The following is a 17940-nucleotide window of genomic DNA, read 5'->3' as shown; positions in this document are numbered from 1 at the left end:
ATTCCTGAGAATCTCTGCTTTTGCTCTTTTCTTTTTAAAACCATCTAGCTCTCATGGTTGCAATAATATGCTTGAGAGTATATGGACAATGCCTGGCTAAATCTCAAAAACCACAGAGTTGATTAATTTTCCGGTGGTCAACAAGTGGCCTGCATAGTTCCTTCTCCCTTCCTGTAATGAGCAGAAACAGAATAAATAATGTGAACTATGGTTATACAGATTTATCTAATTTGCATAAGGTTGCAGAATTCAGTTTTTCTTGCTGCAGATTATTTTTTTAAAAATCCCAATCAGAGTACATGTAGACTTGTAGAGGTAATCTTATAAGAGCCATGCAAATCCTGAAGTAGACTCCTCTTGAAAATCCTTAGAAAATCTTCTTGGTGATACTTTCCTTAACAGACTTCCATCATCCTCCAGTTGCTCCCCAAACACTTTGGCACGCCAGAGCCTTTTGGTCTGAAAATTAGGATGAGGGATGGTTTGCGGTTTGCTTAATCTCCTCCAATAACAGTTTTCATCCACAAGCGCAGGGAATTTTTCCACTTTCATTGGAGTCTGTATCCCACGGAGCCCTTACTGTACCACCAAATATTGTACTACTACCACCAAAGCACAAACGCAAGATGAAAAGGTGGGAGGAAAGGGAACAGGCGGTAATGATGACCAATGGGAAAGACCCGGTAAAGATGGCATGCAAACATTGTGGTGGAGCTGGGAATCTAACAAATACTTATTATTTCTAGTATTATATTTATATAGACTGCAAGAAGATCAAACCTATCCATTCTTAAGGAAATCAGCTCTGAGTGCTCATTGGAAGGACAGCTCCAATACTTTGGGCACCTCATGAGAAGAGAAGACTCCCTGGAAAAGACCCTGATGTTGGGAAAGAGGGAGGGCACAAGGAGAAGGGCACGACAGAGGACGAGATGGTTGGACAGTGTTCTAGAAGCTACCAGCATGAGTTTGACCAAACTGCGGGAGGCAGTGGAAGACGGGAGTGCCTGACATGCTCTGGTCCATGGGGTCACGAAGAGTCAGACACGACTAAACGACTAAACAATAACAATTATATTTATATTATTGTGCCAATATAGCTTGGGGGGATGGGCAGCATACAATCCTGCATTTGCTATTCCTAGTCTGGTCCATTGAGCTGCCTGGGCACTGTAACAGCCAGCATTTAGCTGGTCATAAGGGGGAGCAAATGCTTGATCTAGCCGCACTCTCAGCTTCTTCCAATCAATGTTATTGAAGTTTAGCAATCCACCTTATCTAATTTAGGTCATAGAGAGAGAGAAACGGTGTGGCGGAGTTATTAGAGTGTCAGAACAGTGCTGCAACAGACTAGCATTGCCTACATCTCTGGAAGAGACAAGAGTGCTTCTGGGCATACTCAAAGTACCTGCCACTGAGGCCGTGCGCACATTTACCATTTATTCCACTGCCAGTGCTCTGTTTGATTGATTGCTAGTTACCATCCCTAAGTATTCCTGCACTTTCTTGACGATTGCTACTGATGGGTGATATACCGCCCCTCAGACTAGCTTCTGGCACAGTTAAGATGAGGTGTGTACATTTCTGGCAGCTGTTGCACATGCTCAGATAACAGCTTCACTGAACAGAAGTTTGGTACAGGAAAACAAAGTACAGTACAGTGGTACCTCTGGTTAAGAACTTAATTTGTTCTGGAGGGCCATTCTTAACCTGAAACTGTTCTTAACCTGAGGTACCACTTTAGCTAATGGGGCCTCCCGCTGCCGCCGCGCGATTTCTGTTCTCATCCTGAAGCAAAGTTCTTAACCCAAGGTACTATTTCTGGGTTAGTGGAGTCTGTAACCTGAAGTGTCTGTAACCCGATGTACCACTGTAGTGTGCATAGGAGCCAACTCCTAGGGTCTGAGGTCACTTCAGCTCCCCCACCATAAAATACTTGAGGGGGCCAGCCCTGGTGGTATGCATCAGATGAAGACAGTCTGCTCCCTCTCTGGTGTTTATATTCAATAGAAAATGCAAGTTGAACTGGTGCTGGTGTGCACATAGCCTGAGAACGTGGGACTCTTAATCACAAGGTCATGGGTTTGAGCCCTACATTTTCAGGATGCAACACTGGGCAAAAGATTCCTGCATTTGCAGGGGGTTGGACTAGATGATCCTCACATGGTCCCTTCCAACTCTACCATTTATGATTCTATGTCTGGAATGTGTAGGCGGGGCTAAGAAGTTAGTGGGTGTGTCTTCCGGACCATTCCGAGTCAACTCTGCTTCCCTAGTGAGGACTGTTCTCTAAGCCACGACTATAGCAGAGATGGGGCAGCCACAGGCAAGGAGCGGAGAGCCAAGCCTCTCCATCTAGCCCTCAGGACTCTGCCGAGGCCACTCCAGCTACAGAACTACATCCCTCCCCAGTCCTGCCTTGCACCCTCCTTGAGCGTTGATTCCTTGCTGCAATGTGTCCTTGGAGCCTGTGATACTTCTTGCGCAATTACCTCTGGAGTGTGAACATAACCAGCCTACTATACAAACATGAAAGGAGGAGAGGGGGAGGCTTTATGTTCGGTGGGTGGGGAGGAACAGAACCTCACTTACTTATTTTTATTTATTTAGGAAGGGCAGCTGCTCCCCTTGGCTACGCCGATGGGGCTTTCAATGGCTACCAGTCATGCATAGTGACTCTGCTCTACCTCCACAGCAACGGGTCTGAATACCAGTTGCTGGAAACCACAGAAGGGGAGAGGGGTTCTTGTGTTCGAATCCCGCTTGCGTGTTTCCCACAGGCCACTGTGAGAACAGGACGCTGGATTGGATGGGCCATTGGCTTGATCCAGCAGCTCTTCTTATGCTCTTAGGGAACTCACATGTATTGCTCTGCTCGTTTTTGCACAAGGCCCCTGGAAGGCACCTAAACCCACCCAAGCCCACCCTCCCACCCCTCAGACATCTACTCCTGGCCTCTTGGCTTCCTCTTGGCTTTGTTAGGGTTTGTTTTCAACTTCCACAGCAGCCGCAGCCGCCCAAGAGAAAGGGTGGTCTAAGGAGAGCGAGAAGTCTGGATTGCACGATCGCCACGAAGGCCGACCCGTCTCTCTGCTCCTTGCAGCCAGAAATCTCTCTCGCAAGTGTTGCTCCGAATTTGGGGAGGGGGGCGGCTGGCTGGGCTGGAAGAGCCACTATCCCCCCGCAGCACCCAGGAAGAAGGGCTTAAGAAGAAGAGGCCTCCGAGGTGCCAGAGCAGCTGCCGCCCCCTCGGGGTTCCGCGCAGCCTCTTGGACTCTCGGCGTCTTTCGTGGGGGGCTGCTCCGAATCGCCTCCAAGGTGCAACTTTCCTGCCCACTCAGACACACACGGAGAGAGAGAGAGAGAGAGAGAGAGAGAGAGAGAGAGAGAGAGAGAGAGAGAGAGAGAGAGAGAGAGAGAGAGGCTCGCCCGAATCTCACAGGAGTGGCAAGACGGAAGGAAGGAGGCAGAGGAGAGCTGGGCTCGGGGGTGTCCTGTCTCCACCGCTTTGCGCTTCGCACCTTTGCACCGCAGGGATGCATTGGAAGTCGGGCAACATCAAAGAGGAGCGCTACTACCTGCAGGTAAGCAAGCAGGACGCATCCTGGCTGGGTGCAAAGCCCCTCTTGCCTAGCTCACCAGCCACGCTGGCTGGACGCGCCAGGCAAGCGCGCCTGCGGCCGGTGCGAGAGGTGAGCGGCTTCCTCGAAAAGAAGGGGCGCAAAGCCTCCGGTGCGCGTGCTTCCTCGGAAGTAAAGCGCCGCTGCACGCAAGTCGGCTTTGTATCCGTGCAAACCTGCAGCAGATGATCTGGGCTGTTAAGGCTGGCGGTTTTCGTTCTATTTGCAGCGGAACTCTCATTTAACGCTCGTTGTGCTCCCTGGGGTTTTGCTTGTGAGTCAGCTCCACGTATGTTCGCAGGGGTTATTTCCACGTAAGGGTGCCAGCGCGTAGGCACGATTCCTCGGGAGTAAATTCCCTTGAGGTCAGACGGACTTACTTCCGAGGAAACATGCACAGGCTCGGGTTGCTGCTCCAGATCCTGTACACGATTCCTCGGAAGTAAATCCACTGAGCTCAAGGGGACTTTCTCACAAGCAAGTGGGCATAAGATGAAGGATAGAGGCCCGGCAACCTGCCATGGACTTACTCGAGAGTCACTGGCGCTTAAATTTAAGTGAGCCCAAAGCATCGAGGGTGATATTGAATAGAGTTACAAAAAAAAAAAGGATTTTATTATATTTATTCGCAATTAATGTAAGTTGCTAAAACAGTGTTTTATTTTTATTTGCCTAATTAAAGTATTTCCATTCAACTAATAAGACAGCTGGTGTGCGTGGCGCTGTAAGTTGCCCAGGAGTGCCGGGCCAAACTCTCTCCGCTTCAGCCCCGCATCTGTAACATGGACATCATAATATTTGCAGAGCTAAGATGGTGAGATGGTGCGCGGGAAGTATGTGGGACGCTGGAGCTGAACTATGGAAATGCTGCAGCTATCAGACGCAAAAGGCGTCCCTTTAAAGGCCTCGATCCAGCACAAGGTAGGCACCAGCTCCACGGAGGGAACTCAATGGAAGGCATCTAGGGAAGAGCCCACGTCTCCCAGTGAGATCAGTGGAGCTCCCTCAGAAGTCCAGTGTCTTGTCTGGATCGTGCCTTTTACTCTAGAGGAATCCCTTGCACGTCAACTAGGAGCAAGCTCAGGGATGCTGAAAGCGAACCGGATGAGGACCCCTGAACTTTACTTTGCCTCTGGTGGTCCTTTTAAGACTTCTTAAGCCTCTTCCTTTTCGATATTTCACCTAAAAGCAACAATCAGGACAGGATCCGTTTCCTCCTGACGGCCAACAACCTTCCGGATCGGTTTCCCACCCGCACACCCCACGCCCTGGTAATCCGAATTATGAGTTCCTATGCAAAACGCGTTCCCCCCGCTGGTTGAGGGGTGTCGTTGTTCTTGTCAATATTAGTGGCCTCGTGACGCTGATTTGCCCGCAGAGCGAACCATTAATAATAATAAAAAGACTATAGATTGTCGTGGCAGTCATCACCTTTAAAGCAATAGCCAAACGGCACATAAAATAAAAAAATCGAAAAATATTCCCCATACTGAAAAACCCTGATCGAAATGCTGAAAGAATGCATTGTATTTTTATTTATTATTTTTAGTTTAGTGTTTATTTAAAGTTGTACCTCTCCATTTAGCTTCCTTAAGGCTCCGAAGGCAGCACCGGCTCCTGGAACAAATATGGTTTTGTTTGTTTATTGCCGTTTCTTATCATTATTGGCCACGATTCAGCCAAAGTCCGGCTTCCTTTCCCCCATCCTGATCCTATCTTTGCTTACTTGGAAATACGGTAATTCCCTCCTGTGCTGAGTGCGTCCTAGTCCCAGGTAAGTATGGCTAAAATTGCAGCTTTTGAACCCCGTTGGTTTGCAGGCACGTGCTTAAAATTCTCCGGGCGGAATTCATGGGACCCGGTGCCTGATCCTAGCCTCGTGCACGAAAGCGAAAATCCCTGGGGGCTTCCACCTTTTCTAAGCAAGTTTGCTGAGCATTGCACCTTAGCTAGGAGTGTTTCTAAATTTGACTGGAGCCTGTTGTGGTGGTTGTTGTTATTTCTTCTTCCCTCCCCCCTGGAAGGCTCTCCCCCTGTCTCCCCCCTCCCTTCCCCTGCACCTGCCCCTTTCTCTCCCCCACCCCCCCTCGCCCAAATAAAAGGAACCAGCTGTAAGAAATGCCACGCGACCATGTCCTAAGGCTTCGCAGTGATTTATTGAAACGGTCTCTAAGAGATTCAGAAGCCACATCAAATGAATGAAGCCCACTTTAAGTGGCGGGAGTGGCACTGGCAGAGGAAGAAGCGGGGAGGGTGTGTGTTGTGTTCCTGCTGCGGGAGCCGCTTGCTGTGTTTTTCTGTTTCTTTTTCCCGCCTCCCCCTTTTAAAGATACAAATAGGTATCTCCACTGAGTATGCGTGGGCGCAATTCAATCCATAGTGAAGCACGGGTTCAGCCCGATCCTGTACATGATTGCCAGGAAGTCGATATTAGATTATGCGCCTGCGGCCCCAGGGATATTCATTCATTCTCCCCCTCCCTCCCTCTCTCTCTCTCCCTCTCTCTCTCTCACACACACACACAGAGAGAGAGATGCTTTTTTGCAAACCGCTTGCGCCACCCCCCAAATAAGCGGTATATAAATGTTATCAAATAAATATATTAAGCACCTTTGCAAATAAATAAATAACAGCAACCAAGGAGGAAGTTTCCTTCCGTTTGCACAAGACTTACTTCCAAGAAAGCGTGCAGGCGCTGCAAGGCGACCCCCTTTCGCTCTGCTGCAGTTCCTTCGATGTGCAAAGACTCGCTCGCCTAGAGAGCAGAATCTTCCCCGCGCTGTCCTGAGCAGGGCCAGGGTCTCCCTCCCTAATCAGAAGCAAATCTTCGCATGGGTTCAACCGGAGGCTTACTCCCAAGGAAACCTGTATCGCCTGCCACCGCTTCTCCCACCATGAAATGGTTGAGATTTCAAAGCGGTCGCCTTGGGATGGATCGTGTCCAGAGAAGTTTTGGAGAGAGCGAGTCTTCGCAGGGACATGAAGAGAACTGCGCGCCCCACTTCCCTTTTCTCTTTTGAAAAGTTGCTTTTCCCTGTCCGGCTTTAGGACCAGCCAGTCATTGCTCTGTCCACGCTGGTGCCGGAAAACAAATCCGCAAATATAAACTGATCCGAAAATGCTATCCTTCCAACCCAGCTTGTCTTCGCAGACCTGAATAAAAACCGAATATCTGTCCAGTCTTCCTCCTCCAAACGGGCGACACACGGCCTGGTTATGCTCTCCTCTTTTCCTCTTTGAACTTCCAAATAAACGGTGGCAGTCCTTGCCTTCAGGTATTGTGTCCATTATGACTTTTTAGAGCTTTTGGCAAATCCATTCCTAGATGCCCCGGTTCTTCTTTCTCTGTTCCAGCTGAAAGTGAGGCGGGTGGAATCGACTCCAGGTCTTTTCGGATTACTTCCAACTATCCACAAATCCCGGGGTCCTCTTCACTTCGTTTTTGAGACAGAGATAGAAACAGAGAGGATATTGTAGATCTTGAGGGAAAGTTCAGAAAAGGGGTGGGGAAGAAACGTCCAAAGGGCTGGAACACCGAGGAAAGACTTGCGTTTCAGATCGTCACGTCTGCAGCTTTTTCGTTTAGTGGAAAGAAACGGGCGAGTCAAGAGCGCCAACTTTTCAGCGTGCTTCCCAAGAAGCAAGTCCTGCTAGGTTCAATGAGGCTTAGTCCCAGGGTAGTCTGCACATACTTAACCTGAGAAGCCCTGACTTATACAGAAGTCTTTCAAGGACTGTTCAGCTATGGTAGCTCAATGGAACCTGCATGTACAGGACCAGTATACCTCGGAATGTCGGAGGCTGCTGGAGCAAAAGGACAAGGAAGGCCACGACTCCCCATCGCCTCCTTTGTGCACACACCATATCGCACATTAAAAGCATGCATCTCAAAATTATCCTGGGAAATGTAGTTTAAGGGTGCTCTGTGGGGAACAAACTATAGTTCCCATGATTCTTTGTGAGGGGACAAGGAGGTGCTTCACATGTATGGTGCGCGTGTGCTTGCTTTTCCACTCAATGGGTCTTTGGTCTCATCCTGCGAAGGTGGCTCTTGTGGAGAGAGGCTCGTTCGCCTTTCACGGGTGCTCGTACTTTTCAATGCGTGTGTTGAGGTACGTAAAGACTTGGTGCTGAAGGAGACTAACTTTCTGCGCCTCCTAGGTGCCTGGGCGGCCAGGCAGCAGGACGTGTGTTGATGGGGAGACTAAACGGAGGGCGAGGTGGATGGGCTTGAAGAAGGCGCTCGGCAGTTCTCCAGTGAAATGACACATCACTCAGCTTATAGATGGGCAGGTAAACAAATTGTGCGCACATCGGAACGGGATCTTGTTGCACGGAAAAGGAGACAGATCGTAGCGAGGGCGACCTTTGAAGGGCCAGGTCGCTGGGTTGGATATTTGCTCGTATATTTCAGTTTCCTTCTGAATATAGCTTAATGTTGGCTCTCCCCCCCCCCTCGCGCCCCTCTATAATGCCTGGTTAACCCTCTCATTACTCATTGACATACATAGTTTTTCTGGACAGAGGCGACACATTTGTGTCTCTTTGAAGTACATGTGAAGAGGGATCCCATTCACGTTTACTCAATGGTAAGCTCCTCTAACTTCGGTGGTGTTTCACTCAGGAGCGAGTGTGAGCTGGGGCGCTCCCTCTTGGGTACGCTGAATTAGGCCGGCTGTTAACGAGTGCGTTCAGTTCCATACGCAGCGTGTTCGCACGTTACACCGAACACAGGTACAAGCTGTCTCTACCCATGTGCAGGCGCTTGTGTGAAATTGTACATTTGCACACTTAGCTATTAGGCACACAGACTGTTCACGACACTTCTTGAACGCACAGGTACGCAGATTGCGCAGTCCTAAAACGTTAATCGTGAGCGTCCCTCGTGCGTGCGTGTGTGTGTGTGTAAAAACACGTTTGTATCTAGCTGAAGCGTCATAGATTCTACAGCGGGTGGGATGTCTCCAAGGGTTCTGGGATTCGGGCCCCAGCTGCTCTGTGCGGAGATAATTTCTGCATGCTGAGATACGTCTTTGGTACTAGTGATATTTCAGGCAGGCACTATTGACCAGCGCGCGGGGAAATGCGCTGTTTGCTAGTTGTGCTTTCTCAGGTATTTGCAAGATTGAAAAATGAGCTGGCCAATCATGCCACCTGCGACAGAAGGCGGGGATCTACTGGGACTTCCTCCTGTTTTCTTTTGGTCCTTAAGAAATAATAATCGTGGGCCTTCCCCCAGATTTGGCCTCAGGAACTAAGGACGACCTTCGCCAGCGTGGCGGCCTCCATATATTTTGGACTACAATTCACACCAGCAGGGGCGTAGCCAGGGGTTATGTGTCTTGGGGCAGGCTTCATATTAAGGGGAGCAGAACCTCAGTTAGTTAAGTATTTTTTATTGATTTGCTTGATTTGGGGAGGGGGTAGCTGCCCCTCTTTCCCCCTTGGCTACGCCCATGCCCATCAGCCCCAGCCAACATCTGGAGGGCGCCCGGCTGGCGAAGGTCGTCCAGGGAACTGCGCTCCAATGTTATTCTAGCATTGATTTTGTTCTTGAGGTCATAAATGTAAGCACCGTTTCGTAACTCTCTGGATGCGCAGCTTTTCAAAACAACCTGCCTTTGTATATATGGCAAAGACAGGGACAAGATCCGGACTCAATGAAGAGAATTCTTAAGGCTGCAGTCCAGAGCACCCTCACCGGGGATCAAGTGCCACTGAATTCAACGGGACTTCCTTCTGAGTGAAGACGTTGCACTGTAAGGGTGCCATCCTGCGGGCACAGATTCCAGAGGCAAACCTTACAGCACTTAAAGTGTCACAGTCGCTTTTTGTATTATTGTGCAAAGACTCCAGTCCCCACCCCCACCCCTTAACTGCCCCCTGGAAGTCGATGAGACTACAAGGCCTGCACACATCTGACCTGAACCCTAAGACGTTCCCTTAACTCAGCCCTTGCTAGGACCTAGATAATTGATCTTCCTTTGGGCGAATTGCTGCACTTCACACCACAACCACGCACCCCAATCCTCCCCCTCACCCCTTTCCTTCGCACCCACCTGAATAAAAAACGATGTTAAAATTCATTTCCGACGGGGGAACGAGGCGCGCCGCTAGGATTAAACCCATCACAATCCTATGGCAGGCGCGTCTCAATATCCAAATTGGGGCCTTGAGTTGCGTGTGTATGGGTCGTTTCCCCGCGGGCTGACCCCGTGGGATTTACTTCCGAGGAAACTTGCTGCAAGGCTCCGATGCTAAATACCCCCAGCAGCTCCAGCCTTTGCTTAATAATCACACTGAACTCAGCGGATAGCACGCTTGAATCTGCGGGGCTGAAAACGCGCCGCGTGAAAAACAGTGGCCTTGGCTCCCACGTGCAATGCAATTAAAACGGCGACGAGAGTTAATTTTTCAAACTTTTGACTGCGGGGGGGGGGGACGACTGTGAAAGGGAATATGGCCTGATTAAAACACAACCACCCACCTAACAGCAGCAACTTCAGGATGAACCAAAAGTGGAGGCTAGCTCCCTTCTCTCTCATAGGGATGCCGTTTATCCATCGCCCTTCTTTTTTTAAGAAGGAGCCAGCCTTCCTTAAATAAATAAAAGAAAGCTCCAACTCTCCCCCCCCCCCCCGCGCGCTACTACGCGTCCTAAACTGGAGCGCTTTTTCAAGCGCAGCAAAGCCCTTGTCCATTTCAGCAGCCGCGGAAGTCGCGCTTCGCTTGAGAGTTTCTGCGAGCTAGCTGGGCGGATCGATGTTTTTCCATCGCTGCGGGGCCTTCGCTTTCCTTGCTGTCTTTGATACGGAAGAAGCAGCAAGAAGGGAGCGGGGAGGTGGGGGTAGAATTATCACCTTGTTGGGCCTAATAAAATTAAAGCTAAGAGCGGCACGGAGAAAGCCGCCGCTCTCCCCACCCGTCCATCAACAGCCAGGAAAGAGAGTCTTGGGGACCCCGCTCTTCTGCCCTGCGCGTTCCCCAGATGTCGGCTCACCCGGGACACGGCAGGCACTAGTGGGGCTCGGGTCCTTCTCTCCCATTCACCCCGTTCTTTCACAAATTTAAGTCGCTCTTTTGAAGTTTAATGAGAAATCGCCAAAACCAAATCTAGCAGCCCTTACAAATGCAGAAGACGATTTGAAGTTGTAGCCAACCAAATATACTCAGAGGAGAGATACCGAAATTAATGGACCTAACTTACGTGATGCTCATTGATTTCAATGGGACCACTCTGGGTAGGATACAATCCGCAGTATTGCCATAAAAAAGTCAATAATAATATAAAATGCCCCTTCTCCTCGAGGATGAAACATTGGCCATTTGTGAAAGCGGCACTTCCCCACATCCAGATGTTTTAGGTTGCATGAAGTGGGATTGGAAGGGATGTGTAGCGAGAACAGACCGCTATTGAAGTTTCACCTTTTATTAAATATAAATCTTTTTTCCCCATGGAGGTGGGAATAAAAGCTAAGAACGACAATCAAAGCAGGGTTTGAATTTCTGGCAAACAGTTGTGCCCCAGAGATAGGCAGGTCTACTAGCAGGGCAAGCCTATACAAGTCTACTCGGAAGCAAGCCCCACTGAGCTCCATGGGACATGCTCTCAAGGAAGATTGTCCGCAGGATTGCAGCCTTAAGTGATAATTAACTTAGCTTTACTGCTAAGGGATACGCTGCAACCCTAAAGCTACTCGCCCGGAAGATGCGTCCCGAATCAGTCTGTTTAGTGAGATTTACTTTTAAGTAATTATGCCTAGGAATACAGCCCTGCCCCTCGATCCTATGTCTGTTACACTCTGAATTCAATCCCACTATATTCAGTATGGATCTATGTGCGGGTAGGATCGCAGCCCGATCCAGAAATGATTCCTCTGAGATAAATCTACACTCGCTTCAGCTTGGCTTATTCCTCCGCAAGCTCCCTGCTACTTATTTCCTAGTCACCACACTTGGGCTGCCATGCGCTGGGTCTCTCTTCCTCCCCGACCCTGCGCGTTCAGACGCCGTTTTGAAGTCGCTGCGGAAGCCGAATCCATCCTCGAAACACCCAAGGCGACGGCCTTGCGCTCTGTCTCTTTAACGCGCGCTCCCGGCGCTCTGGGCGCGCTCCCGCCTCTATAACTGGAGTCCATGGAGTTGCATTGGGCTCAGAGGGAGCAAGAACTCGGGAGCATAGGCTGTTAAAGGGAAAGGCTCGCGGGGAAAGAAGCAGCCACCATCCCACCGCGCCGCTCGCTGGGCTACCGGCGGGGAAGGCCATCCATGGCAGCGCAGATCACCACCAGATTTTGACGGATTCTTTCGCCAGGGTTGGGGGGCTGCTTTCGTCGTTGTTACTCTCATCCACCTCCAACAACAAACACCCCCCCCCCGTTTGGGGGCATTTTCCTAGAAGATTTTCGTTGTTGCTTTTTTGGCTGCTGTCCAGATGTTGGTTCACACTTATTCCGCCATGGTGAGTTGGACTTTGTGTGTGTACGCGCATTTGCGGGGAGAGGGGAGAGGGGAGCCGGACGGGGGACGGTGGGAAGGAGGAAAAAGAGAAGAAAATACGCTTTCCGCTTTCTCTATCAAGCTCATTCGAAGAGAAAGTTAATTGAAGGAACCCTATACCTCCAAATTAAGAGAGATTTCACCCTTTAATGTTGGCCAGATGTCAGGGCTCCGCAGCGTCCCCAGTTGATGGTTTAATTCTTTCCTTTGGAGGATTGGGGGGGGGGGGGGACACGCCGAGGCGGCGGAGTCGATTACAAAAGCAGGGGGAGAGAGGAGGAGAAGCCAGGGAGACCTTTCCGACGTGCTGCTTCTGCTAGTTTGCAACTAGCAAATAAAAGACCCGCTGTCTATGGAGAGAAGGCTTTTTAAAAATTAGTATTGTTTATGCAACGGCTGCGCATTGTTGGTTCTCTTCCCCCTCCGCGTTCGGATTTCACTATTTTTCTCCTTGCTGAAAGCAAAACGAGATGCGGGAGGGAAGGGGTTCAGTTGCTATTGGGGGGGGGGGAGAGATTACAGTAAACAAAGCAAGGACGATATCCCCAATCGGGAGCGAAAAGGGCCGGGGGTGCCTTTGCCGGGCACCCTCTCCTGCTTTTGTTGTGTCTTGGGTGCTTTCCCCCTCAGTTTAAAAAGTTAAGTTTGTTTCTAAGCGGAAAAGTCAGACCAGCTGCAAAGAGGAGATTGTTAGATGGTGGTTTCCCGCCCCTCGCCGTCGAATGCCCAAAGCGGTGCGCTTTTTGTCGAAGGCAGGAGCTGCGTTTTGGCGCAGAGGCTGCTCGGCTTGCCCTGGGGTGGGGGGAGAAGGCGAGGAGGAGGGCTCGGCTGGCCGGAGATGCGCCTTGCCTGCGGCTCAGGTGTTTCTGAGGCAGGGGGTCCTCGGGGAACTGCGATCTTAGGCCCGGTAACGCGCCCTTCCCTGGCGACGCTGCGTCCCCGGAGGAGCCGTGCGCTCCCGGCAAAGAGGGAGGGCAGGAGGAACAGAGTCCCCGGCAGCGTGGCTTTCTCCAGTGACCATTTTTTCTTTCTTTCTTCCCTTCTTCCTTCCTCTGCTCGCGTGTCTAGGACCGCTCCGATGGGCTGAACGGGAGCTCCACCGGAGGCCGCCTCTCCCAGCTGTCGTCGCTCAACCAGGCGGCGGCGTACTCGTCGGCTCCCCCTCTCTGCCACACGCCGGCCTCGGACTTCCAGCCGCCTTACTTCCCGCCGCCTTACCCGCAACCGCCGCTGCCCTACTCACAGAGCCAGGAGACCGGCTACCCGCACCTGGGCGACCCCTACACCGCCATCAACCCCATCCACCAGCACCAGCAGAGCAGCTGGCACTCCCAGCGGGCGCGCCAAGAGGAAGCGGCCGCCGGCCTCCTCTCGCAGACGCACCGCGCGCTCGGCCTGGACCCGCGCAGGGACTACCCCGGCGTGCCGCGCTTGCTCCACGGCCTGGCCGACGGGGCGCACGCCCTGAGCGACGGGCCGCTGGGACTGCACGCCCTGGGCCACCACAGCATCGAGGACATCCAGGTAGGCACGCGGTTGGCTCGGGCGGCTCCTCAAAGGGGGGAATATCCGGGAAGGGGAAGAAAATTCGGGTCCTGGTGGCGGGCGCTCTCGTCGAGGGGCGCGCAGTAAAAGCGACAGTGGCAACCACCTGTAGGAGGGGGGCTTTCAAGCCCCTTCTCCAGCAAATATTGCGGGCTGCTCGGAGCCTGTCGGTTGACGCAGAAAGAAGTCCCACCGAGTTCAATGCTCTCCTCCGCCCCATGGGATTCTTGTGTGTGTGTCTGCTTACGTCGGTGGCTGGCTTGTCACTGACTTGGGAAGCCCCCTGGGAGAAAGAAAGGCAGGAGAAAGGGATGGGGTACAAGCAGCGGAGCCTTCCACTCCTCGTCGCACAGTTGAGGCCCGCCGTCCCGTCCCCGCGCCTATCGACGTCGAATTTCGATGAAACCTATTTCGAGTGAAAAGAAACAAACGCCTCTCCTCTGCTGAGACTTTCCCGAGACGAGCCTCTCCAACCGCCCGGGATTGTAAAACGGTGGCGAATATATCAAACGAGGGGTGATGTCAGCTTTAAACTTTAAATGCCTCCTAGGTGATCCCCCTCTTCTCTCCCCCTCTCTAAAAATAATAATAATCGTATCACATTGCCCATTTCTTCCTCCCCAAATCACTGCCTGCTTCAAGAGAGGCTGCGCGTCTTTCACAGTTCCTTTCTTTGAAAGCCATTTTACTAAATACCCCAAATCGTTATTGTTCTTAAAAGATGCAAGCTTCACTCCTGTCTTTACCCAAAACCTGATCAGATGCGTTTTATCTATTTTAAAATGAAGTGATGGGACGTATATTTCCAACACTTTCCAGTAAGAAAACGGCGATAGTAACTGTAGTTGGCGAAGATGAAAACTAAACACGGGGGCGGGGGGGGGACACAGAGGCGGGGGGAAATGCCTCCCCAATGCTGAAGTCCTACCGGGGAGTAAGTTCTATTGAAATCGGTGGGACTTACTTCCAATGAGAGAATGGTCAGGATTTGTTAGCTTTGCGCGACTGGGCAGTTTTTCAGAATATTCGACCCTCCTTCTTCCCTGGGAAAAATGGTTTCGCTCTTCTAGAGTCAAAACCAGAAGCCTCTTGTTGGCCATCGCGAACCCTTCGCTCGCCTTAACTGATTTTCTTTCTTTCCGCCCGTCCCACCCTCGGATCTAAAACGGCCAAGAATCGTTGGAAAGGCTAACAAACAAAAGGTCTTGATCCGGTTTCAAGCAGAACACACCGCTGCAAAAACAACACAAAACAAAACAAAAAATACCGTTTCGGGTTAGGCTGGACGGGACACATAGAGTGAGGGAAGCGTAGAAAAGGGGAATCCCGTTTTGGATCACGCACGATCCCTGCTTCAAGAAGTGCATTAAATTAATTTAATCCTTTCCACCCATATTTGCCCACCCCCAACTAACCTGGCAATCTTTGCTCCCAAGTACGGGACTTTGGCTGCGAGCCTAACCATGTCTGCTCAGAAGGAAGTCATGCTGAATTCAGTGGGGTTTACTCGTAGGTAAGTGGAGTTAGGATTGTAGGCTCAGGGTTTTTCCTTACTTTGCATTGCTGCTCCTTCAGACCTAACAAAGGGCTCGATCTCTAGCCGGAGTTGTTTTGCATCCCGTGGATTTCCACAGGAGGTTTCAGTAAAAACTGGTTTTTGTTTTTCACTCTCTCCCGTTGAATTCAACTGGATTTTAAAACGCTTAATTCCGAATGGCTCACCCCCAGCAATAAGAATCTTCCCCCTGCATTTTAAAAATACGTTTAAGGCTGAGAAGTTACTAAGGAAGGAATCTCATTGAACTCGGTGACACCTACTTCTGAGTAACCCTGTGCAGGATCGCGCTATTCCTGCGTATTCGTGTGTGCGGACCAGAGGTCTTTTGCTGCTGCTGCCGGTAAATTTAGTTGTCTCCGACTAACTTATACCTAGAGTAGACGCATTTAAACATTTAAATCAATGGAGCGAAGTTAGTCATGCCTATTCATTTCAATGGCTCTAAAGCGGTACACAACCCATAGCTCCCTGATTTATTTATATTTTTTAAAATAAGTGAAACGCTTAAAAATAATGATGGACTTTCCCCAATCATATGGTCGTTTTTGTCATTCTTATTTTCAACAATCTTTCCTCCTCGGGGCATTTTGCCATCTTTTTGTTGGCTACCGACTGAGTATCTCAAAACTATTTGCAAGGAGAGATGACAGTCAAGGACCCGCGCAATTACTGGGCCGTTTTGGGTACATATCTATAGGCGGGGGGGGGGGGGGAGTTGCTGGCTTAGCTGAGGACTTTCTCTGCTAGGAACCAGTTTGAACAGCTTGTCCAGAACCAAAAATAGGAAAATGACATTGTGGGGTGGCTTCTTAGGAAACCCAAACAAAAAACCTTTTAGGTTTAAAAACCAAACAAACAAAAGCCATAATTGCCGTACTGATGTCTCGAAGCAATCACTTTCTGAGTTTTGAAACATACTCAGAAAGTGCAAGGAAGGGAACTCCCAGTAATAGTTAACTGGAAGATGCGGGGAGGGAGCTCCTACTTGGGTTTTTGTTTTCCTCCTGAACACAACAATAATTTGGTTCCTGGTTCCAGCAAAAAATAAATAAATAAGCAAATACAATTCAAATGCTCATAGTTACTCCTGAATTCAAGTTTATTCAAATAAGGGCTTGCTCCAAAGCTTGAATCGCAGGCTTGGGTCCCAGATGTTTCCACGGGAGCTAAACAGTTGCATAAATCTCTCCCAATAGGGGCTTAATGGGGGCTCAATGGGGTTTAGAAGTGTTTGCCTTTAGCTGAATTATGCCATGTATCTTGAAAGAGCAGTTCTGGATTCTCTTGAGGTTTATTTCCCTCTAGAAACATGGTCTTCTTGGTGTGTGTTTGTTTGTTTTGCTTGCTTTTGAGTAATAAAAGGGGAAGGGCCTGCCAGGGTGTTTTTTTTCTTTCCTTCTCTCTCCCTCTGAATTATGGAATAAAGTTTCTCAAAATATGAAAAAGTTCTTTAACTATTCCAACGCCTCTTTAAAACTCCTGTTTGAGAGAGATGTTGTAAGGAGATAGTTTCGTTTCCTCTTACAGATTTTTTTTTTAAAAAACCACGTTTAATTTCTCTAGGAAACCCCTATATTTGATGGAGATGTGGGTTGGCTTCTTAATATTCCCCTATCCCACCCACCAAGCTCCACACAGCTTAAACTTTATATTCCCATCTAGTGTCTCGGATGTTAAAAACACTTCATGTGGATACTTGCAGTAATCCTTGCACAACAACTCTGCATGCTGAGGCCACGTAAATAATCTTTGCCCGTTCTTCTTTCAGGCTGTGGATGAAACTGGCATGAATCTCTTGGACCAGTCTGTGATCAAGAAAGGTAAGGAAACTTGTCTCATTCGGGGATGGTTTCATGGTTTTGTTGTTTTTAATTTTTGAAGGGGGTGGGCATGGAAAGCTTGAAAATGGGAATTGACATTCAGAACAGGACGGGGTGCTTTGGCAAAGCCAATTCGTGTTTGTTTGTGTTTGGATGTAGTAGAATCCAGGCTATTGAGACCATCCCTAAGACTTTGGCTTCTCTTCACATTCCCCATCTTTGCTCTTAGACGTAAGCCCATCGGCTTACCGCCGTTTTTCATATCTGGGATTAGACTGAAGCTCTGCTTTTGTTGAGGGATACAGGGGGACCCTAGGACAGCTCACCTGAGGCAAACTTCACAATGGTGCCCAAGGAAGAAAAGGGTCAAGAAAGATCGACAAGAGCAAAGGTTGTGGGTGGGGAGAAAGAAAGATTGGCATTGGGATCTGCTGCCCTGGTGGACCCTGTCACCTAACGCAGTTGCCTCACCTTGCCTCATGGGCAGCCTGGCCCTCGGGGACCCCAACTTCCCCACCCCCTGAACATAAGTACAGTACTTAGTTCAGGGAGCCTTGACCTGTGGCCCAATACATTCTCTAATGCTGCTAGATGTATATAAAATAACACTAACGTGTGGACTTGTAGTGGGGGAGAGAATAGGGGTGTGAGAGAAAGTGTATAAAATCTCCCCCCTTTCTCTTCCCTCTGCCCAGGTTTCCAACTGTGCCATATCAATGCCAGTTTAGGCACTCCTAATGGGAATGCCAGTTTTCAGATTTGGGGGCACTCCAGAAGAGAACAGACCCTGAGAGCTATTGATTTACCCTTATCTCAGCTGCTGTGTGGGAGATAAGGGCTTTGTGGTGATGGTGGTGGCTTTTAAGGCTTGGGCCTCTCTGTTTCTTTACCCCCCTCA

At 49.9% G+C, this 17940-nt stretch overlaps 1 protein-coding gene across 4 annotated transcripts in view; it reads left to right on the top strand.

Annotated features, from left to right (window-relative positions):
* Window positions 1-2796: 2796 nt before the first annotated feature.
* TFAP2E (transcription factor AP-2 epsilon) overlaps window positions 2797-17940 on the top strand; it is a 70778-nt gene continuing 55634 nt past the window's right edge. For 2 of the 4 annotated variants that reach the window (XM_081921487.1, XM_081921485.1), the window contains exons 1-3: window positions 11754-12081; window positions 13188-13643; window positions 16991-17042. In XM_081921487.1, coding sequence (XP_081777613.1) covers window positions 12055-12081; window positions 13188-13643; window positions 16991-17042 — 535 coding nt within the window. In that variant the 5' untranslated portion in view covers window positions 11754-12054. Of the gene's footprint in view, window positions 3585-11753; window positions 12082-13187; window positions 13644-16990; window positions 17043-17940 lie in introns of those variants that run through there. The other 2 variants (XM_081921484.1, XM_081921486.1) reach the window with 2 other exon arrangements.

The sequence above is a fragment of the Podarcis melisellensis genome, assembly GCF_964234715.1.
Source record: "Podarcis melisellensis genome assembly, chromosome: 8".
Lineage (NCBI taxonomy): Eukaryota > Metazoa > Chordata > Lepidosauria > Squamata > Lacertidae > Podarcis > Podarcis melisellensis.
The sequence above is the reverse complement of the archived record's forward strand: the minus strand, read 5'-3'. Positions and strand labels throughout refer to the sequence as shown.